Source organism: Physcomitrium patens, chromosome 11 (assembly GCF_059467195.1).
Source record: "Physcomitrium patens ecotype Gransden chromosome 11, ASM5946719v1, whole genome shotgun sequence".
In the NCBI taxonomy this organism is placed as follows: domain Eukaryota; kingdom Viridiplantae; phylum Streptophyta; class Bryopsida; order Funariales; family Funariaceae; genus Physcomitrium; species Physcomitrium patens.
Window position 1 is genome coordinate 3,104,091 of NC_143420.1, and position 23,706 is coordinate 3,127,796.

The following is a 23,706-nucleotide window of genomic DNA, read 5'->3' on the forward strand; positions in this document are numbered from 1 at the left end:
CCATGATTTTAGAAGTAAATATAATGAATTAATAAAGTTATCAAGATGAAACAATTAGATCTTTGTTATAAGAGAATTATAAATACAAAATTATATATTATTCTATAAATTTTGTCTAAAATATAATTGGATATATATATATATATATAGAGAGAGAGAGAGAGAGAGAGAGAGAGAGAGAGAGAGAGATTATTTTAAAAATATTATAAAAAATTCAAATGGATTAGATTTTAAAATAAAGTTTTAGGCTTAATTTTATTTATTAACATTACTAAATATATACTATATTTAATAAATTATATTATTTCTTTTTTTAAAAATAACGATTCAACAGAGTTTTATATAGAAGAGTTTTTTGATTTAAAGATGAAACATAATGAATTAGAATATTTGGTACAATAGTACAAATATATTATTTTTTTTTCTTTTTTTTCTATGAAAGACCACATAGATAAATATATATAGATTAAAAAAAATAATGCCATGCATTCATAGTTTAATTTCATATTAATAAATCATAATTAAATAGATTTTTTAAATCTAAGTAAATCTTAAATTTTTAATTATTATTAAAATAATTTAAAATAATTTAAAATAATTTTTTATTTTTTATAATAACTTCTTGATAAAATATTTGTCATCGATATACATACGTATTCTAGTAAATACCTATATAATTAAGTAGAAGTAGGTAAAAATAAATAAAAGTACATTAATTTCATAATACCTTTCAAAAAAGCTTTTTAGAAGCTTCTTAGAAGCTTCATAGACGTTACTTTGACTTTACATGTATTTGTAGTTGATTGATAGGTTAGAAGCTTAGTTAACAAGTTAATCACATGTTGGTAGCTTGTAGAACAAGCTAACTATGTGGTGCACATATAAAAAACTTGCCTTGCGATTTAAGATATGTATCTTGCAAAGTTAACACATTTTAGAGGTTTTATATCATATCACTATATAGTTCCTAATTAAGAGTATAAATGGAGGCAAGAGTAAAATCTTCTTCATTCTTGTCAACGCCTTTCTAATCTTTAGTCTTATTTGAAGACTTTTTAGTGTTCTTGTCTTTAGCAATAGCCATTTTAATTTAATATCATATCTTCTTTGAGTGACTTCCTAATTTTATTAAGAGACAGAAGAGTGTATTAAGGATTTCTTTCTTCAAGATTCATGTCATTGACTGTTTTATAAGAGTATTAACTTACTATTTTTTTCTTATTTAGAAGTGAGATGATTATCTCACTTTTCTTGTTGCGTTTTGAAGATTGTAGACTATCCATCTTTAAATAAATAATCTTATTTTCTAACATTGATTTTTTCTTAAAAAAAAGTGAATTATCCCTCTTTGTAGAAATTTTTATTTGATATTAGAGGTTGTGGATTATCCTCTTCTAATTTAACTTTTTGAATTTGCTTGAATTGTCTATGGAAGGAAAGATTAAGGATGCTACTTTCAACGCAAGTAAAAATAGATTTGCAACTATTTCAGATCTTCATGAGCTTGTCAATACTCTAAGAGTAAAAATTTCATGTATTTTCAATGTGAACTATGGAGGTATTATTCCTACACCTATGGAAGAAGTTCAGAGTCTGTGTAAAGAAGTTGCGAAGTTGAAAGAAGCAAGTAGATCAACCTCACAACCAAATCTAAGGAGTTTTGCTTCTATAAGTATAATGAAGACAAAGATTAATATGCATGAGAAGTTTGATGGAATAAGATCAAAATTTTAAAGATTTCTGTAACAAGTCAAGCTCTATTTAAGGTTGCATCATTTTTAATATCTTGAGGAATTTACTCAAGTTAAATTCATAGATGCACTTCTATTAGGAAGTGCTCTCTCTTGGTTTGTATCTTTAATAGAAAAAGATTTACAACTCTTTTATGATTTGAATTCATTCCTAAAAGTATTTATGCTTATATTTGGAAAAAATGATCAAGAAAGAGTAATAGAGACGAAGCTCTTATCTTTATGGCAAGGATCACAATTAGCCACTATATAGATTGTTGAATTCCAGAACCTCGCTTCCAATATGAACTGGAATGACAAAGCCCTTATCAATCAATTTCGATATAGGTTGAAGGATAATGTCAAAAATTTATCATTGATAATGCCAAAGGTAAAATCTTTGAAATAATTTATTGCTTAAACCATTGCATGTAACAATTAATATTTGAAAGATGTCAAGAATAAAGACTTGGCTAGAGAAGAACAAGTCAAATAATGACGGTGTTGTATTATAAATGCTTATAGTATGTAAAAATTAGTTCGGACATATAATATGTTCACAAGTCTTGGTGTATGTTAGAATGGTTAATAAATTAATTTAAAAAGAGTGAATTTAAGAAACTTTATTTTGAATTTTATCTTTTTTTATTATAGCATTTAAAAAAATTATAAGACCTAAATATTTTGTATGAAGCTTTGAGAGGAGATTAGAGCCTAATGAAGAAAATCTTAACTAATAGGAGGCTTATTGGGAGGAATGAAAGCAAGGCATGGTTGGATAAAGGCAAGGAATGGAGATCTTCATTCCTATTGGTCGAAGGCCATGCCCAATGGGCTTCAAGGAGGCTACCCAAGGCCTTATTAGGAATTAGGATTTTTCTTTCGAAGTTTTGGAGGCTAGGATCAGCAAGTTTAAGATTTTGGATACAAATTGGATGCAAATTTTGTGTGATTTAGAGTTTCTATGAAGGAGTTATTGGCACTCAAAGTTAAGGTGTCAATTTAATATATACTGTCACTCTTTGGGGCATAACATACGTTTACAGATAGCAAAAAAAGATTGGCAATTAAGATTGAAGAGAGCACTTCTTTGACTATATTTTTCATATACTATTTGATAAATTTGGAGTTCAAATGAAGAAGTTATAGAGAGTTAAAGTCTGTGCATCTAAATCAAAGGTAGTAAGTAAGTGATTTTATTCATAGTAATGGTTGGAGCCATATCTTGAGTTTTTGAAAGAATTTTTGGCTCAAACCTTTTGAAGAAGGTAGATAATTATATTAAAAAACTATATGTATAATTTTTTTGGCATTTGAATGTTTAGTTTGTGAGATATGAAGAAAATTACACATGGATGTATAAAAACTAGGATTTGAAGCTATTGTTAGGGTTTTCGTGATATCTTAAGATCCGCAATGAATTTTCATTTGAAATTTGTTGTAGTTATTGTTAGAAGTACATCAGTACTTCATATAAATTTTGAATGTGTTTTAACGGTCCAATTGGAAGATACGAGTTTTTGAAGTTCAAGAATAATATTTTATAAGGATATTAAAGGATTTAGAGGTTTTATCATATTTTGGATGTTTTTGGGAACTTAATACTTATATATTTGGTATAATAGCACCTAAAAGTATTATATATATATATATACAAAATTGGTCTTCTTTATCTTAAGACTTGATTGAGCAATTAGTGGCAGTAAGGAGCATAGTACTTTCTTGAGGCAAAGTCTCTCTACATCGACAACGGTAGCTTTCAAGTTTTCAAAAATTTATTCACCAAGGCCAGAACTAATACAAATTGATATGATACATTTTAAATTCCTTACAGAGTAAGAAAAGACTTAATAGCATCAAGAGGGCTTATGCTTATATTATGGAGAAGCTAAACACACTACTTAACATTATTCAAAGAAAAAATGCAACCACAAAATAAAAAGCATGGTTGCCAAAAAGATGATGTGTCAAAAAAAAGTTTTTCTAGTGGTAATAAGGACCATATAACTAAAATCTTGCATGATTCCTAGTAAAGGATCTAATTTCTCCTCAGATCCTTCGCCTTATTTTATAATAGAAGTTTATTTAGGACTAAAAAATCACAAAGTCTTAGCTTTGTTAGATTCATGAGCCTCAGTCTATTCTATAAATAAAGATTTTGTCAAAGAACAAGAAATATTATTAGTCAAGAAAACTAAACTTATGCATGTAGAAGTCATAGATAATTATTGGTTATCTATTAGAAATATCACATATGAGACTATTCCTTGAGATGTAATAATTAAATATCATAATACTATAGTAATATTTAATATAATAAGATTTCTTTTCAATCTCATTATTTTAGGATTATCTTAATAAAAAAAAATTTATAATCTTCAAATAAATTGGATTTCTTTTCACCTTAATTTTTTTGATAGTTTAATCTAAAATTCCATTAGTCAAATAAAAATACATAAGTCTGATACATCCAAACCTTTATTGATAGATATGAGAGCTTTCATGCATGCTACAAAAATTGGATTAACTTTTATTATATATGACATATCTATTTTTGATGATTAGAAGATATCAAGTAATATTTTTAGCTAATATCAAGATTTTTAAGATATTTTAAATTATATATATATATATATATATATATATATATATATATATTCTTCCAAAATATTATCTTTATGATTGTTCCATCAATCCTTAAGAAAGAGCTCAACCAACATTTGAACCAATCTATAGCCTATTACAAAATGAGTTGATTGTAATTAAGGAATAAATTGATGAAAACTTGGTTAGAAATTTTATATGCCATTTTACATTCTCAACTGAGGCTCCAATCTTATTTGTGAAGAAAAAAGACGGATCTCTATGGATGTGTATGGACTATCAAGGACTCAACAAGATCATCATCAAGAAGATGTATCCTCTACCTTTGATTTTAGTAATTTTTGATCAATTTAATCAAGTAAAGATCTATATAAAAATAGATCTATGAAGAGCATATAATTAGGTAGACAATAAAGAATGAGATGAATGAAATATTGTATTTTGGATCAGATATGAGCATTTTGAAGATAATGTCATGCCTTTTAGATTTATAAATGCACCAATTATTTTTCAATATTTAATGAATGATGTCTTTTGTGAGTTTTTTGATGGTTTTTTTGTATGTTATTTGAATGATATCTTAATCTATTCTAACAATATAGAAGAGCATGAAGTTCATATTCATTGTATGTTAAAAATCTTAAAGATTCAGAACTATATACCAAATTAAAAAAGTGTGTATTCCACACTATTCAAGTTGACTTCCTAAAATACATCATTTCCAATAAAGAACTAATGATGTATCTAAAGAAGATTTAAATTAACATGGATTGAAAGATTTCTAGAATAATAAGAGATGTATAATGCTTTTTGAGATTTGCCAATTACTATTGAATCTTCATCAAGAATTTTTCTTAAGTTGCAACTTTACTAATATATTTGACTTGTAAAGACAAACTTGAGTAGAGTAAAGAAGCCAAAACATTGTTTGATGCTTTAAAAAAGGAGTTTATTTTTATACCAATCTTATATGGTATTGATTTCTCTAAGGTATTTTTCATAGAAATTAGTACATTAGACTTTGCTTTGGGTGTAATATTATCATAACTAGAAGCAAATGACAAACTTCATCTAATAGCTTTTCATTCCAAAAAAATTCCAGTAATCAAGTTTAATTATGAGATCTATGACAAAGAGCTCTTTGCAATTGTAGATTCATTTTAAGAATGGCATCATTATCTAGAAGGTGCCTCAAATCCAATCATCATATATACAAATCACAAGAACCTTGAGTATCTTATATCAGTACAAGTTTTGAATTGTTGCCAAGCTTATTAGAGCATGTCTTCATCAAGATTTAATTTCAAGATCATTTATTGATCCAAAGAACAACAAGGTTTGTTAGACACCATTTTTAAATATTCTTACCTTGTACCAAATGAAGAAGATGCATCTTTTGATCAACAAAGAAAAATCTTCTTGAAGCCAAAGTATTTTTATTTTTGAGTAATAAAATCAAATTTGATTGTTGATTCAACCTTTGAGAAATAAATTCAATCAAATATATCCTCTAATTCTTTTGTCTATGATATCAAGAATAATTCTTTTAAGCCTCATAATACTTCCAAGTTTGAGTTTAAAAACAATCTACTCTATTTTGAAGGATAATTATACATTCCATAAGGTGGAACACGATTATGTGTTCTTCAAACTTGTCATGACTTTCTAATAGCCAAATATTTTGGATACAACAAGACTTTGGAGCTAAAATCTAGAGATTTTTGGTGGCCTCAAATATAAAAAGAAATTAAAGACTTTATAAAATCATGTCATATTTGTTTAAGATTCAAAACTTCTTACCATTGATTTTATGGACTTCTTTGGCCATTATCTATTCTAGAACAACCATGGTCTTCCATTTCTATAGATTTTATCACAAATCTTTTACTCTCACATTTGTATAATTATATATTTGTAGTAGTAGATTATTTTATCAGGATGGTATATTTTATATCATGTATAAAATCTATACTATAAGTAAAGAAATGGCTAAGTTTTTTTAACAACATCTATTACTATCACTGATTGTCTAAAGTTATTATATTAGATAAAAAGATTCAATTTATATCAATTTTTTAAAAAATCCTTTTCAAGATTTTAAAGGTTGATAAAAAGCTCTCTTTGGCTTTTTATCGTCAAATTGATGAGTAAACAAAACAGATGAATTTAATTTTGGAGTAGTACTTGAAGTATACACTATCATCAAGATGATTGGACAAGTGTTTTATCAATGGCAAAGTTTGCGTACAATAATTTGGTACATTCTTCTAGTCAATAAATACCTTTCTTTGTCAATTATGGTTATCATCTACAACTTGTTATTTTTAACTTTTCAAAAGTTTATAATCGTGTAGTAAAAGTTTTAGCGAATTATTTGTCAAAGCTACATGTAACAATGAAAGTGAAGTTAAAAAAAGCTCAAGAATGACAAAAGATTAATGTAGATGTCTATTGTAAGGAGCAACCATAATTGAACGTAAGTAACAAGATATGGTTATTTTATCACAATATCAAGACTACTCGTCCTTGTGACAAGTTGAACTATCATAGGTTTGGATCTTTTTTTATTTTTAAATAAGTTAATCATGTTACTTATTGATTATATCTATGAGAGTCTATAAAGATCCATCCTATATTTCAAGTGTCTCTTTTCGAATCATATAATACAATGAATATCTTGGAAAAAAGACAAATGCCACCTCTTCTTGTAAAAGTGGATAATAATCAAGAATTCAAGGTAGAAGAAGTCTTAGATTTAAGGCAATGCCAAAATAGATTAGAATATCTTGTTCATTAATATAGATATGATATTAATCAATAAACATGGAAGCTAGCAAAGAAACTTGCAAATGTAACAAAGAAAATTTAGGCTTTTCATCAACGACATCCATCAAAATGAAGATGAAGAATAATAAATCTTTGCTATAAAAGAAGATAATATTCTACCTTCTACCTTTTTTTGTAGCTTCTAGGTATTTGTGATAATAAGGAGATAGAGAATCAACAACCAGTAGATTCAATCCAAGAGCTTTGACTTGTTGACTTATTGGATGAGATATTATAATTGTCACTATCTTTAAGATAACTTAATAGAGATAAAGATCCTCATGAATGACATGTCTTTTTTTGAATAGATAGTGAAAAACAATTTATGTTATATTATGTGTCGTCTTACTTAGAAATACATTGGGTATCTGATTGTGGAAGGTAGAATTATGTTTTAGAAGTATCCATAAATCCTAATATATTTTATTTTTATAAGAAGAATGTAATTTGAATTTTAATTCAAGAATACTTAAATCCAATATAAAGTGCTCAAAAATACTCTTCTTAGTAATCTCAACTATACATAAATTCCAATTGCCTTGTTATTTTTATAATTAGATAATTTTGAATTATTTTTGTAAATCTTAATCTTAATTAATAAGCTTTAGTTAGCTATAGCTTCTAATCTAACTATCCATTTGGAAAAAAAATTTACACATAAATTCCACTATAAGTCTATGTATTCAAAAAGAATTCATCCAAATCCAACTTATAGATCATGAAAAAACGTCCAAAAACTACACTGATTTTACTTGGCTGCCAACTTGAAACTTAATGTAAATATTCTAGCAGTGATTTTTCCTTCTTCAACCATCAACTTCAACTCAAAATTGGTGTGTATCTTGATCTTCAAGTTTTCTAACACCATGCTAAGTTTCACTTTGATCCAACTAGTAAATCTTCAGATATCATAGAAATTATATCCAACCTCAAATTGTTAACTTTCAATACTTTCTTATACCAAAACTCAGATATCTCTCAATTGCATTATTAGATTTTTACAAATTTTTACAGACACTTAGCACACTCAATTAACCAAGTACTTTCAAATTTTGAATTATAGATGTGATATCAATTTTACAAACTAGCCAAAAGTACTAACCCTAATTGTATTGCATAAATCCCAAGTTACTAATACAAATCTTGATTTTGATCAACAATTGCAAAGTCCAAACAAATCCTACAAAAATAAGCCTTATGTATTTGGAACCAACTCTAAGCCAGCTCTCAAATTCTAATCTCCAATCTTCAAATGAAACCCTATTTTGTCCTAAGTCATCGTTTTAGTGGCTGGAGGTTTGATTTCAACCCTATTTCACAAATGGCCAATCCTTGAGTATTAATCTAACCTATCTTAAGGATTTTTTAGGCCAATCCTATCTTTAATTTAATCTTAATATCAACCATATTAATTATTTATGTCTTTTAACTTGATTTTATTAATTTATGGTCTTTCTAAGACAATAAAAGAGTCTCTACAGCTTAAAAGGTAAAATTACTAACCAACCTTTTACTTATTAACTATTAAGACAAAAAAATAAATTAAGAAGTTTTTATAAAAACCATGTTTAAATATTTTGAATTATTATTCAATCAAAATAATTATATATTAATTAAAATTTTATTTTTGATTCTATTTTTATCATGTAATCCTATTACATCTCCACAATGTGTTTGGTTTCATGATCTTAGAAGAGACTCCTAATGTTTGGTGGTTTTATTAGAGATAGAAACAATTCCTAACAATGTTTTAAATTTTTTATTTGAAGGAAGTTATCAAGGCCTCAACAACAACAAAATAACAGAGTAGTCTTCTTGTTGTGGTATAAAATACTATCAATGGTTGAAACAACCTATCAACCATCTTTGAAAAAAACAAGGATTAGAGTATGTATTAAATATAATTCACTACATCTTGGATTTCATCAATACATGATAATTGCTTCTTATGGAATTTGTTCCTAAAAAATAGATAATATCACGGATATACATATATACTCTAGTAAATACCTATATAATTAGGTAGAAATAATTAAAATTAAATAAAAATAAATAAATTTCATAATACCTTCTAAATAAGCTTTCTAAAAGCTTTATAGACGTTGCTTTGATTTTATATGTATTTGTAGTTGATTGATAGGTTAAAAACTTAATCAACAAGTTAGCCATGTATTTGAGCTTGCAAAAGAAGCTAATTGTGTAGCATACATATAGAAAACTTACCTTACAAGTTAAGATATGTGTTTTTCAAAGTCAATATGTTTTGGAGGTCATATAAGACATTGCCACATAGTTCATAGTTAAGAGTATAAATGGAGGCAAGAGTGAAGCCTTCTTGAGTCTTGTCAATACCTTTCTAGTCATTAGTCTTATTTCAAGACTTTATAGTCTTCTTGTCTTTGGCAATAGCTATTCTAGTTTAATATCATATCATCTTTGAGTTACTTTTTAGAATTTTTGAGGCACATAAGAGTGTATTAAGAATTTTTTTCTTCAAGATTCATATCCTTGATAATATCTTATATATATATATATATATATATATATATATATATATAATACTCAATAATCTCCATATAAATTGATGAGTTGAATAGACCAAAAAATTATTGAGTTATAGAAGATATCTTATTATTGAATTAAAGTCACTAAAGCAGCATCTAGAATTATGTAATGGATGATATTTTATCATAAAAATATACATTTGAATCATTGTAGAATAAAACTTTTGTTGGCACCACTACCACCACTTTGCACTTATATTCATAATTATCAAATAAGTAGAATCTAATAAAGAATATCTTAAAGCTCACTTAATTCACTCATTTATTCACTCACCTCCATCTATTTTAAGCAATATATTGTATAATTTGCAAGCATGTAATTATTCAACACATATGTAGTTGCAAATAATCTAAAAAATCTTATGAACATAATAAGATGAGTAATGATATAAATTAAGAATTTAACTAAAATTAATAATTAAAGTCATATTTAGTAATTAGAATTGAAAATAGTATTTTATAAATAAAATTGATATTAGTGATTTATTTGATTTCTTTTGAATTAATATTTTATAATTTTAAACTAATATCTTGCTTGGAAGTCTTTTACCAAAACAATCATGCCTAAAAAGTTAAGTATTATATAAGAAGTGTAACTACTATGTAATCAATGATAGTATTTTTTTTAGTTCCTTTCAAATTAGTATTATATAATTCTAAGAAAAAAATAAACAAAATATATACAACATGTTAAAGAATTCTTTGTTAAGAAGTTTTTTAATTCTTGTCACTTTGTAATATTTATTGCTCACATCTATCAAGAAAATTAAAAGAAAAGAGATAATTCTTTCTATACCTTCTATATTTTGATGCAAGAAATAGTATTTATTTGATGTGAATATACTAAATTACTTTGAGATGGAATAAGCTAAATTTTTTTAAATGTATTTAATTTTTATTTGCAATGATTTTCTTAAAATCTCTTTTAGAATATGTATATCATTAATAAAGATTAAAAAGTTAGAATTATGCTTATTTAATATTAATAATCTATAATAAAAATAAAAAAGATTATTTTTGTAGACTAAAAAAAAGTTCTAGCTTTGCAAAGCCCCTTTATAATCTACCATGAGCAACATCTTGAAGCAACATGAAAGCCTTAAATGCATGCAATTGGTGCAACTTTCACCAAAGAAAAATACATTATTTGTTTTCTAGAAGTTGAAAAGGCATTTGTAAATTGGATCCTCGAACAATAAGTAAACATAGCAACAAATACAAAAGAACTAACAATAAATTAAAAAAAAGAAATAACTTACTAAATGCTTCAATACTAATAGAAAAAAAAGATTCTTAAATTTTCAATAGATGGATCTACCACTTCCAAAAGCAATTCTTATCCAAATTATTTAAGTCATTGGACTAAGCAAGTCAACTAATAAAAAACTTGTTTTCTCATTGCTTATTACTTTGATAGAAATAAATTTAATGTTTGCTATAAAAGATATGTTTTATATAGATAAAATATGCCATTATTTTTAAAAATTATCTAATCATATGGAAGCAAATCAAGTAGGTAAAGAACAAAAAAACTTGGATTGTAATTGTATTTAATAAAAATTCAAATAGAAGTAGAAAATTTAAAAGAATTATTAATAATAATATAATAAAGTTCTATTATTTCAATAAGAAGTTTATTGAAAGAGCTTAGATTTTATTATCAAAGTAACATAATGGCATAGATGAATGGACTCTTGTTTTTAAAATGGCTAGAAAATTCATAAAATAAAATAAAATAAAATAAATAAAAGCTACAAATATATATATATATATATATATATATATATATATATTAATAATAATATATTTTTCTATAAAAAAAATAATTTAGAATTTTAACACATTGAAGAAGCATTGCTCTTTTTTGAGACAACATCCAAATTATAAATAATGGATGCTAACATAATTGCTACATTTAAATAGCATTATTAATAATTTTATTTATAAAATATAATTGACAAAGACAAACAAGGAAAAATAAATATTTATAAGATTGATTAACTAATATTGATATACTAGATGAAAATTGTTTCGATTGATAAGGATATAATAATAATTACAAATTACTTCTAATATACAAGATTCTTTCTAAGCTTCTCCAAAGAAGTTTAATATCACAAGGATGAAGATGTCTTCAATAATGAATTTTTAAATAGCATCCAATGAATATATTTTCACAACTTAATATTGATGGAAGTCCTTCTCAACCTTAATATTGACGCTTTAATGGAACATGAGTAGTTGTCTAATAATAAAATACTAGGAAGTACCAAAAACATAGATATTAAAGATGAAGGTGAAGACTTTGAAGTCAAGCTTGAGCAAGAGATGCTAAAGAAGGATAAGTTTATTGTTTTCTACCTTATAATCAAACTCCTTGATATTACAAAATGTATGTATTTCTTAGCGTATACAATGCTAAAAGACTTCTAATACAAGCTATGTGTTTGTAATTCCTTCTAAATGATATTTGATGCCTGGCTACTATAAAAATATTTGTGTATTATATAGTTGATAATATAATATAAGATTTTAAGTCAAAGCAATTGCATTTACTTAATAAAGTGGATATTGGAGTATTTAGAGGTAATTTTAATTTAATTGAGAAAGAAAATAGAAGCGAAAAGAAGTATTGTACAAAAACAATGTTTAGTATAGCAAGTATAAGCAACTTGTAAGTCTTGGAGTACTATGCATTTAGTTGGCATTGTGTGGTTTGTGTAGATGAATTAGAAACTTAGAATGAAGGTAAGCATGATATTAACAAAACATTTTTGTGGAGGTCTGAAAGCCATTTAGAGCTTAAATTATTGTAGAGATGCATAGAAAATTTCTATTTGTATGTGTAGTAAAGCTGCAATAGTTGCATCTATTCTTTGCAATATATTATGATACTATATGTATTATTCACAATTTGTTGCAACATTTGATTTTATCTAATAACTCAATAGCCTTTAATGCATGATATTTTTTACCCTTAATAAGTTTGATATTGAATTACTAGATAAAGTCAAATATTATAGAAGAATTATTATACATATACATATACAAATAAAATAAAACCAATGTTGTATTTGATAATTTTAAAGTTAAAACATATTTAGTTTTACAATCCAAAAGAAATATTTTAAAAGGTCACCAATCTTGAAATAGTTCAGATCTAATTGACACAAGAAACCAAATTCATTCTGTTTGGTTTTTAATAAAATAAAAACCCACAATCATTTATGTAGACTAAACATGACCACGTTTTGAGCATCCAATCCTACACTAAACACAAGAATCGACTAGTCATCCAAAAAAATATACCACAACAGGGAAAAGAATGAACTGTAAAAAATTGTCAAGAAATTCAAAATCTCTGACAACAGTTTTTAATCACCAAAACAATCTTCTTCTTTTCTTCCTTCTTTAATTGTTTTCTTTTCGCTTTTTTCCCACGTACCTCTTTATTCATTCATTCATTTTATTCATGCTTCACTTCTAGAATGGCTTTCCCAATCCGTATAGTCCCCACAGAATAGTGTACAGTGGATTACCTGTCTTCTAGAAGGAGGAAAAGCAAAAGTGATTATGACTCGCTTCGCATTTACTTGATTCACATTGACTCGGTGAAAAGAGAAAGGACAAAATGCAGGAATGTACGCATACACATTCATCAATTAATCAGAAAAAGTTACAACTCTTGAATCATTTTTATTTACGAATTTCACTAATCAGTATTATCAATTAAAGATGGTGGCATTGTTCCATTCATCAGTTTGAAATTGATCGAAGTGTTACAATACGAGAGCTCTTGTTCACGAGAATACTACTCCATCTGCGAGTATTGTACCACTGCGAGATGGAGTAATACTGTAGTGTTTGTTTCTCCATCTTGCAGTGGTTGGAAGGAAGCCAAGTAGGAAACACAAAGCATAAAACAAAATACGCTCGTAACGACCCCTAAAAACAGGGGACATATAGAAAAATGAAAGAAAGAGAGCAAGCAAGAAAAAGAAGCGAAAGGGGGCGAAAGGTGCGAAAGTTATGCTTGCCTGCTTTAGAATCAGAGGATCGAAGGAGCAAACAAATGGCGCAGCAGGAAGAGATGCCATCAAGGTGAGTATGAGAGCAATCGTTGAACCGCGCATCGTTTACCTAGTCGCACACAATTTTATGCCTGTTCATAGACATGGCTCTTATTAAATGCAATGCGTAATGTGATATTGGCTGTTTTCGAAAGGACAACGGATCTCAATACGACTCACGGCTCGAGATTCTAGGGCCAGTTTGATCCGGGCGCAGCTTTTGTGGCATGCATCGCCAGGATCATTCTGACACACGCGACACCCGCGTACATATATGCGACCCTGTCGATCGACCCTGACAAATTTCGGGCAGCTTACGGCTCTTTTTCGCTGCTGGTGAAGGTGTTTTCACGCTTCAATCATGGAGCTGGCCTTAAGCTACGACTGCTGCTCGCCAAGTGTTCCTTTCCCTACCAGCCGTGCTTGTGGAGTGATGTGATCTCTGGTGACCTCATTCTCCAACGTGATCCAAATTTAGCAATCAATGAGATGAGGAGGTTTTAGTAGGTTTGGTAGGAATATATCGGGGTTGATGGTTGCAGAGTTCTGTTTGTCTTCACAGGGGCGAATGCTGTAGTAGTGGCCGCAATGGGAAGGAGGAGAGTGATGGTGTTAGCTCCGGCGATTGCTCGGATGCAATGTATGAGCAATCCGTACAAGCGAGTCGATGATGAAGATGGAAAGCTCACAAAATGGCGGAAGAGTTTCTTGTCGGGATGGAGGAAAAAGAGGATGGCGCTGAAGTTCGGGAGGAGGAGCAAGAGCACCGAAACACGACTGAGGTGGGGATTCAGAGTGTCTAAGTTGAAGATCAAGCGGCTGTCGCCTCTGCATTTGTTGAAGAAGCTTCGGGATGCGTATGTGAACATGATGCTCAGCCTTGAAAGCAACATGGAGGGTTCTACCGCAGCATCCATGGGTCCGCACTACATGGACCCGTACCGAGGTGCAGGCATGAGCATGCCATGGGTGTTTCCTGCTTTTGCAATGCCCCTCGTGTATTAATTGTGGCGCTGCGACACCAATCTAGCAGAATAAGATTCAAGCTCACATAGTTCTAGATTACTCCTCTCTTGAAGTGCCCTTTGCCCGCTGCTCGGCGTATCCCTATCAAGCACAGAAGGAGCTTCGCATCACGGTTGTCTTTGAGGAACACATCCTTTTAGACCTCCGATAAGTAGAAGAAAACTCCTAGGGCATTAGTTCCGTGTACAATAAGTTCCACCAATCTAACCTCACAACTTTGATTAGGTACAAATGTATTTCCATGTAAACATAACCACATCCAGTGACGATGGTTTTCTTTGCGCACAGCATGGAATTCGTCGGAATGTAAGACATAACTTTGGAATTAGAACTGATACAAGACGGGATTCAACAAGAATCTGCGTTAATCGCTTTCGACTTCTCTTCGTAGAGACTTGTATGAGCAACAGATGCATGCATTTCTTCACACTGCACAGTGCATGACCACGCAACAGCAGTTCTAACGTGTTTCTGCTCAAATCCACCACATCACAGTCAACAATCAAACTAAGACGGAATTCCTCCTTGAGGGGAAATACGAGCTTGTAGTTGTAAATTGAGACGTGGGCCGGAGATGCTCTAAATTGCATCTGGGTTGGAGTTGGGTCTGGTACCGAACCTGGACATCCCTTATCCTTCCAAAGCTCGGAACGATAAAAATGTATACTAATTCACGATCTTTTAAATCCATGTGAACGCGACGTTCCCCAACACTGGGAGTGTCACGTAGGACACTTTCCCGCAGTACCCGCTCTTACCAGTAACGGTTGGAAAGATTAACAAATGGTTTATTTTCCCGCGCTGACGTGCTCCCGCCATTTCGCATGTGAAGTATCAGAGTGTGTCTTCGTCGACCGGTATTGCAATCCGTGACCATTTGCGGTCCTTGCTGAATTTGAATTCGCAGGTTCCCTTTGCAGGGTTGATGTTGATCTGAGCGGAAGCCCCGCTTACAGTCGTGTGAGTTGAGATCGAGAGAATTGCAGTTTGAAATGGCTGAGTTAGGCTGAGTAGATGAGGAGCATGGAGTGCGAATGCTCGTGAGGTGGTCGTGTTTGATTTAGAGGGCTATGGCTCGTTGTCAGATTTGTTGGTGAATGGGAAGCCGGTGGATTTTCGTTGGAGTGTAATTTGTCCTGGCGGCCATGGAGCTTTACGGAGGCTTGAGCGGTAAGGGATCGGAATCTGAGAAGGAGAATACGAAGGCGCAGTTGAGGAGTTGCCGGCTAGGGAAGCGAGTCTCGGTCGATGGGCCGGATGAAGATGAGCCTTTGCAAGCCTGTAAGAAGATTAAGATGCAGCAGGAAAGCTTGAAGGCTGCGAATCCAGTCGCACTGCATAGAAACAGTTCTGGTCATCGAATTGGTAGTTGTAGCCATGATTTGAAGTCGTGGAGCCAGTGTAATCTGGGCCTGGGGCTGGGATTCAAAGGTTCCCGTAGTGAGGCGGCATCCCAGAGGAGGCTTCCTCGGAAGGAAACAAGCGTTCAACCAGAGAGATTGGAGAGAGAGGTCGGGAAATTGGGTGGTCGGATTGGGGAGCTTGTTTCACCCCTAAGCGGTCCTTTGGGGCTCACAATTAAAGTGCACCGGCATGGTAGGGCAACTGATGTATCGGAGAACAGGGATACTAATGCCGTGAGTGCAGGCTCCTTTGCTAGTGTAGGACGTTTTAGTTTGGTCGGGAAGAGCTCAAGAGGCGACGTGTCTTTGGAGACAGCCTCGGTGGGCTCTGCTTCGGTTGTAAGAAGGGATTCGCAACCTGCACTCGAGGCAACTGTGGGGCAGAAGACTGTTTCACGGTTGTCTCAGTTCATGAATGTGTGTCCTACCGCTGGACAGAGTGCAAATGTTGGGGTGTTAGCTGAACCAGTTTTAGCTCCGAATGCTGCCGTGTCTGAGAAACTCCGTCCACTCTCTCGTTCTACTGCTAAGGAAGACACCCAGGCTACAGCGCCTTTGCCGGTGCGGCGGTCTTCTAGAAACAGAGGTGTATCTGATGATCCTGATAAAGAACCGAATCGCTCATTATCTCAATTATCGAACGAAGAAATTTCACCTCCAAGTGTTAAGAGGACTCTAGGAGCGAAAACCACTCGCAGTTCTGATCCTTGCGATGCAGGGAAAACTTCAATCAATGTGGAAGAGCAATGGGACTTGCCTTCAAAATCACATGAGGGAGAGGATGTGCCCTCAACATCCGGCAGCAATGCTGAAAAGCTTCCAACGAAAAGATCACGGGGGAGGCCGAGGGTGTCGTCCTCAGAAGCAGTTGAAGAGAGTTCTTGGTCGAATCCAAAGGCTTTAAAGAAAAAAATTCAAGCTAATCGAAGTTCAATTGGTAGTTTACAGGTAGGTTGGACCTCGAATGATGGAACCAGACCCTTGGGTAGTCTCCTAATTTTATTTTTCATTTTGACATATCCACATGGTTTGGTTTGCGATGATGCAACGCGGATATTAGCTTGCTTGTCGACAGCTATTACATTCGTGTTTGACCGCCGATCCTTCTTGATAATTGGTAAACATTGATTGAGTACAGCCTGCGAGCGGACCGACCAAGCTCAGAACCGGGGAGAGAGACAACTTCGTGAAACTGAATATAAATGGGAGAGGGGGACGTCGTAAGTTTACTAATGGCATCAGAGCTAAGAGGCCAAGTGTATATGGCCGACGGAAGACATTCAAAAGATACAAGAAAACATCTCAGGACGATGGCGAACCGGTGATAGATGAAGGTGATAACAACGTGGATACAACGGTTGGGCCAAGCATACGGAAACCTGTAATGAAGAATCAAAACGGAGTGGATGCCTGTGGTGCGTCGACTTTAGGGCGGTCGTTGTGGGTTGACGAAGGTTGGTTTAACAAAAGTGTCTCTACGGAAATCGCAGCTACATCGTGCCCAGTACCTGTGGAGAAGTCCCCGGAGGATCTCGAGCGCTGCAAAGAAGCTGCCAATAAGGCCTTGCTCGACCCGACCGAAGAGAATTTGTCTTTCATATTGAAGCGCGTATTTGGGCATGAGACATTCCGGCAAGGACAATTGGTAGCTATCCAACGTGTTCTGGCTCGGAAATCTACTTTGTTGGTGTTGCCTACAGGTGCTGGGAAGTCTCTTAGCTATCAGGTGAGTGCACGCTATAAATGCCCCGTTGGTTCCGAAAACGTCTTGCGCTTCTTTCCATCTCTGGTCGACCAAAGTGTGACTAATAATTGTAGCTTCATCCTTACTGTTCTAGCGTAGGAGTTAATTGCTTGATTCTCTCTGTGGCGTTGTGACATTGTATACGAACTGTTCGATATGCAGCTCCCAGCGTACATTTTAACAGGCCTCACATTGGTGATTAGTCCGTTGGTGGCATTAATGGCGGACCAGCTCCAAAAGCTTCCTCCGCTGCTTCCTGGAGGTCTAATTAATAGTTCTCAGGTATAAATCTCGTAATAGACATGTGCTTCTGGAGAATCTCGATTGCTATTATCTACACTCTTGTTGATGGATTCTTTGCCCTTTGCACCAGAGTCTTGAAACGCACATTAGTACCAGCACCCACAAGACCTGACGAAATACTTACCGGATTATGATTTTCTGCGTGTGACCAGACAGCTAGTGAGAGCACCGAAATAATGAGTAAAGTTATCTCTGGCCACATCAAGGTTCGTTTCCTACCAGCTGAATGTCTACTTGTTTAATTTTTAAAATTTAAAATTTTGTTAATTAATACAAATTTCTCTGCCTACGACCAATGACTATGTAGGTATCCTTGTTTTTTGTTGAAGGCAGGCCCTCAACCTGCGCGTTGCTATGAGATGACCACTGAGATCGTATATCTACAGCCAATTTGATGAACATCTATGTAGTGCTTATCAACTAAACCTCATTTGGTACCCTGTTTTCTTGCATTGAAGGTGCTGTTTATCTCGCCAGAGCGTCTGTTCAGTGAGACATTTTTGACAGCCATGGATTCCCTCCCCGAAATTTCGTTGGCTGTGGTTGATGAGGCACATTGCCTTTCGGAATGGTAATGTCCGACATATCTTTTCACGTGAAATGCTTAATACATGTTAACTAAGCCATACGTTCTTCTGAAGGTGTTCAGATTTTCTGGGTCCCTGATTTTGATATTGTCACCTTTTTGTTGGGACTAACGATTGCTTCATTCGTCCAGGTCACACAACTTTAGACCTTCATATTACAGGCTTGGCAAAATATTGAAGCAGCGTTTGAGCGTTCCATGCTTGCTAGCATTGACTGCAACTGCAACAAAGGATACTGAGTGTTCCATCACTAAAGCCCTCTCTATTCCATCATCTGGAATACTGGAAGCATCTTGCGTTCGTCATAATCTTCGTCTATCTGTTTCAAGATCTTCACATAGGCAAGTTACATCACAAGCTCTTCACTACGGTATTGATGGCCCATACTCTAGGCTCCTTCTGATACAAGTGGATTGTATGGGATGAATTTCTTTAGATTTGTCTTCAAGAAATACAAACTGTAGTTAGTGCGTATCCGAATGATCTTTAGGAATGATTTATGCACCTGACTTATTCCTTCCCACAGACGCAAAGATCTTCTCTTACTGCTGCAGTCCATTCCATTTTCAGACATCAAAAGTATCATCATCTACTGCACCTATCAGGTATCAAATTTGCCGGACGTATCCATTTGAAAGTTGAATTTGTGGAGTTTAGGTCAAGTCTTAGTGGGTACGTGTCCCTTGTCCACGTTCACTCTCTGAACAATGTTCTCGGTAGTGCAGGCTGAAGCTGATGATATCAGCAGATACCTGGAGGAGAACAAGATCGCTGCTAAGGTCTGTCTGCCTTTCTAAGCATCTGATTCTTTTCACCAGAGTTGGATGCAGCGGGTCTACAGCTATTTCAAGTTCTATTTTAGAATGTTAATTTCTTAGGCATAGTTACTGTTTTACCGATTTTTTCTTGCTGCAGAGCTACCATAGCGGTGTATCATCTTCTGAGCGGACTCGTGTGTACCAGCTCTTCTGCCATAATAAACTACGTGTGGTAAGTTGGCAGTTCGTGATCCTCAAAGGTGCCGAGTTGAACTCCTAGTAAGATCTGTCCTTGACTTAATACCAATGCTCTTAAGAGTGACACAGGATACTTTTCTCTATCATTATTTTCACAGTTGAAGTCATGCCGTGTGTATTTGCAGGTGGTTGCCACTGTTGCCTTTGGAATGGGTTTGGACAAAAGTGATGTTGGTTCGGTAAGTCAATAATGCCTCAAACGTTCAATATTTGTAATTCATGCTCTCCTTCCATGTAAAAGGATTCATTTATACTGTGTTTCATCTTTTGCATGTGGGATGACTGAGCATTCTTCTTGAATGTTAACTTTTGCTGCAGGTGATTCACTACAATATGCCTAGAAGTCTCGAGCATTACGTTCAGGTAGTCAACTTTATCTCCTCAGAGGCGAATTTCTGCAAGAACCACTCTATCCCTTTGCCGCAGATTGAACTAAATGTCGGTAACTTATTTTGATTCAGGAAACTGGGCGTGCAGGTCGTGATGGCAAGGCTGCTTTTTGCCACTTGTTTCTGGATGACACAGATTATCTGAAACTTCGTAGTTTGGCACACAGGTTCTCTTATGTTGGCATCCTTACTCTTTAGGACAGTCTTCTCTGAAACGTTCAGAAAGATAATTTTTTATGTAAATGCCGTGTAACACTGTCCAGGATCAACGTGACGGCTCTCATCTTATTTTATGATGTGTGTTCTCGCGGTCATTTTCTGACAATTCAGTTTCAATTAGTTGACACATCGGTTCTACTGCAGTGACGGCGCAGATACCTTCGCTGTGAACAAATTTCTCTGTCGAGTGTTTCAGAGCCCACCAGATGCATCTAAGTCTATGACTTCGATCAACGTTGAACAGACAGCCACTGAATTGGATCTGAAAGAAGAGGTAAGAAGACTTTCTCCAACATACCTTTCCATTTTGGCGAGATTTTTCGACTGTACATTCAAAGCCTTAGCAATGTTAGAGCTTTCCGGTGTTTTAGTTAAAAGTAATATTGCCGGGCGTTGTGATTCTTGTCCGATGTAACTCAAACGTGGGCTTTACAGGTCATGGCTACAATTTTATCTTTTATGGAAGTAGGGGACGTGCAGTATGTACACGTGCATTCCAAGCTTAAAGCAACTTGCAACCTAACATTTTACGCAGTAAGAGTAGTGCTATTTTAATTTATTTTAATTTTTCTTAAACTAATGCACACAGTTTAAGGTTTGCACTTGTACTCTTCATCCAATATTCTGAACTGATTAGTCTTCTGCTTGTGTGTCAGACATCTGCTGCTCTCCTCGCCAAACATAGTGCGTTGGTGGCCACAGTCATTCAAAAGTATGTTCCTTTTTTCTGCATCCGTATTTTTCGCTTTAGATTATTGAATGAACAGTAGTAGTCAGCGATTGTGATCGTGTTGCCCTCTTTCATACGCCAAGTATTTAGGATTCAAGTTGTGAGACTATGTTCTTCATTTGCCTAGGTTTTTCATTTTTAAATAAAGAGCGAACCTGTTTTGAGCCTTTCAATGAATCTCGGCTAGTTGACGGGCCGCCGCTGTTGTACGTTGTTTCGCTTGAGCAGATGTCAGCCCAAGAATGGAAACTACACCTTTCAGGTTCCTGCCATCGCAAATGATGCCGGTCTCTCCTTATTGCAAGTGCAGCAAGAGCTCCAAAGATTACAGGTATTTCCAATGAAATTCTGACGAGTAGTTCGGAATTTGCATCGGGTTTGTACCCAGGGGCTTTCCACTAGCCTAGCATTGAATCGGAACTGAGCATTGGTTTGTACCTATGCTGGTATAGTGTGGTCATTGGATCTGAGTGGGAGCTCTAAACTAACCCCATTTGATTTATTTTTGAATATACAGAGCGCTGGAGAAATTGCATACGAGCTTCAGGACCTCGCATTTTGCTTCTCCGTTCTAGAAGTGCCGGACGATATATGTGCTCTGACTTCTTCGATTTCTGCACGATTGTCCGAGGTAGAAAGATGCAAGGTGTGTATTAAACTCCACGCTAGAGATATGTTAAGAACGCACTTAGTTATAGGGATGGTGAGAATGAAATCCAGAATATGAACGACAGATTTCAATAGTGTCATCACTCTAAACGCGCTGCATTTCTGCTTTATGTTACCGAAAGCGCGATCACTTTAGACGCTGTAAAGCAGCGCTCAGTTTGTCTCATACCCAGTGGGCTTGAATGTATCAGGTGGCGAAGCTTGATGCTATGTATACTGCAGCCGCAGCTGCTACGGCTCTTAGTAGCGAAGACAAGAACGTAGGATCTGTATGTACAGATCAACAGCTATCTCTGCAAAGCTGCATCGCTACATACTTTAGCAAAAATCAAGACGACTTGATTAATCAAAGTGTACCCAGTATCGTGGAGTCCACAAGGTTGAAGCCAATTTCAGATTGGTGATTTCAGTATTGAGCGTCATTGTCCACATTGCTATCAGTCAGCTGTCCTTGTATATCGCATGGTTTCTTTTCTTGGAATGTTGCGTTTTCAGAAATATTTCATTTTACTGATAGGACGGTTGTGATTGCAGCTCTTTCTTGAAGGCAGACATCAAGGTATGCTTACTGTCATCCTGTAGTAAAGCTATGATACCAAGAAACGAAGCTCCACAGTAATTCAGTGCTTATAGAAACAAAGTTGGCGTTGTTTGAGGTGAACGTGTGCGTCAGTATAACTGTTTTGGATCGTCTGTGAAACATTCATTCTGATCTTAACCGAACACGACTAACAGAATTGTTTTTGATATACTGGTGTATGGCACTCAAACTGGTATACTCTCCTCCTGTGCAGGTCTTTTTGAAAACTCATGAGAATAAGAATTTCAATGGCAGAGCAGTTGCCCGTATATTTCATGGACTATGGAGCCCTGCTTACCCTTATGCTGCCTGGTGCAAGAATCATTTTTGGTAAGTTTTACTTTTGGTTATTCTCAAAGTTCATTGCCTGGAGTGGGAACACGTCAAAAGATTCTCTCCCACTTCTGCTGTGCGTACACTCAATTTGTATGAGAGTAGTAGTATTAGTCATGCACATAACTTGAGTGTGCTTAAAAGGTGTTAGTATGTGTTTAGGATGCCTTCTTGCTTGTGATGGACCGCTACTCTTCAATTGTGCTGGAAAGAGGTCTTTAACTCTTATGTGGGCACTTGTGCAGGGGGCGATATTCAAAGACTTGTTTTCATGCTGTGAGAGAAGCTGCAACTAGTGAAATATTAGATCAGCGATCTAGGAGAAAAGTGGCGGAGTCTCAAGATTGACTTGCCTACGGGCATCCAAGGTGTGCATCATTGCAATGATGTTTTGAAGCTGGATGCGTCATTTCTTACTTTCAGCATACACGCATCTTTTTCTCTTACGGGAACTTTTCAGGTACTTTTTCTCAACCATGACACTCACTTTCGAATTTATCGATTTTACTGCTGTCACTGAAACATGAGATAAACATTTTGAAGTACCATGCAGGAGATGGGCACTTAGAAGTAACATCCTGGAGATCATTATTTTGAAGTGCCATGGAGGAGATCCTAGTTCTACCCTTTATTATGTTTTCAATATAATCATCAGATTCTCTTACATTTATCTTCAACATAATATTAAATTTTGAACCTAGTGTCTTACTTCACATTGGTTGTTGATTCTGAATTAATCTGTCATTTTCAAATGCATAATCCTTTATTTTTTTATTTTTTTATTTTTATGAATAAATGCATTCTTTGAATTTTAAATTGTTAGAATACACATATATATAGAGAGAGATAGAGAGAGAAATGTTAAAATAACCGACTGTTTTACCAAATTGATATATCTTGTCTTTGTTATATA

The 23,706-nt window shown here is 33.7% G+C and overlaps 2 protein-coding genes across 2 annotated transcripts; both read left to right on the top strand.

Annotated features, from left to right (window-relative positions):
• Positions 1–13,722: 13,722 nt before the first annotated feature.
• On the top strand, positions 13,723–15,198 carry LOC149988106 (uncharacterized). The gene is made up of 2 exons (XM_090254090.1): positions 13,723–13,825; positions 13,990–15,198. The coding sequence occupies exons 1-2, from the start codon at positions 13,754–13,756 to the stop codon at positions 14,296–14,298; spliced, it is 381 nt and encodes a 126-aa protein (XP_090110216.1). The 5' UTR covers positions 13,723–13,753; the 3' UTR covers positions 14,299–15,198.
• Positions 15,199–15,821: 623 nt separating this feature from the next.
• Positions 15,822–23,506, top strand: LOC112288240 (ATP-dependent DNA helicase Q-like 5). Its single transcript, XM_024532235.3, has 22 exons — positions 15,822–17,171; positions 17,362–17,949; positions 18,130–18,249; positions 18,423–18,476; positions 18,729–18,841; positions 18,989–19,198; positions 19,384–19,462; positions 19,583–19,636; positions 19,773–19,847; positions 19,999–20,052; positions 20,192–20,236; positions 20,335–20,429; positions 20,626–20,755; positions 20,917–21,015; positions 21,138–21,193; positions 21,440–21,542; positions 21,729–21,857; positions 22,072–22,259; positions 22,415–22,439; positions 22,675–22,790; positions 23,039–23,253; positions 23,347–23,506. The coding sequence occupies exons 1-21, from the start codon at positions 15,966–15,968 to the stop codon at positions 23,139–23,141; spliced, it is 3,642 nt and encodes a 1,213-aa protein (XP_024388003.1). The 5' UTR covers positions 15,822–15,965; the 3' UTR covers positions 23,142–23,253; positions 23,347–23,506.
• Positions 23,507–23,706: the final 200 nt, after the last annotated feature.

What these genes read in the sequence shown, in the direction of transcription:
- LOC149988106 (XM_090254090.1), top strand. Translation starts at nt 13,754, where the DNA reads ATGCTTGCCTGCTTTAGAATCAGAGGATCGAAGGAGCAAACAAATGGC. An exon ending in CAGGAAGAGATGCCATCAAG is followed by an intron (nt 13,826 to 13,989) that starts GTGAGTATGAGA and finishes TCGAGATTCTAG; the next exon opens with GGCCAGTTTGATCCGGGCGC.
- LOC112288240 (XM_024532235.3), top strand. Translation starts at nt 15,966, where the DNA reads ATGGAGCTTTACGGAGGCTTGAGCGGTAAGGGATCGGAATCTGAGAAG. An exon ending in GTCTAATTAATAGTTCTCAG is followed by an intron (nt 18,250 to 18,422) that starts GTATAAATCTCG and finishes GCGTGTGACCAG; the next exon opens with ACAGCTAGTGAGAGCACCGA. An exon ending in CCGAGGTAGAAAGATGCAAG is followed by an intron (nt 21,858 to 22,071) that starts GTGTGTATTAAA and finishes TGAATGTATCAG; the next exon opens with GTGGCGAAGCTTGATGCTAT.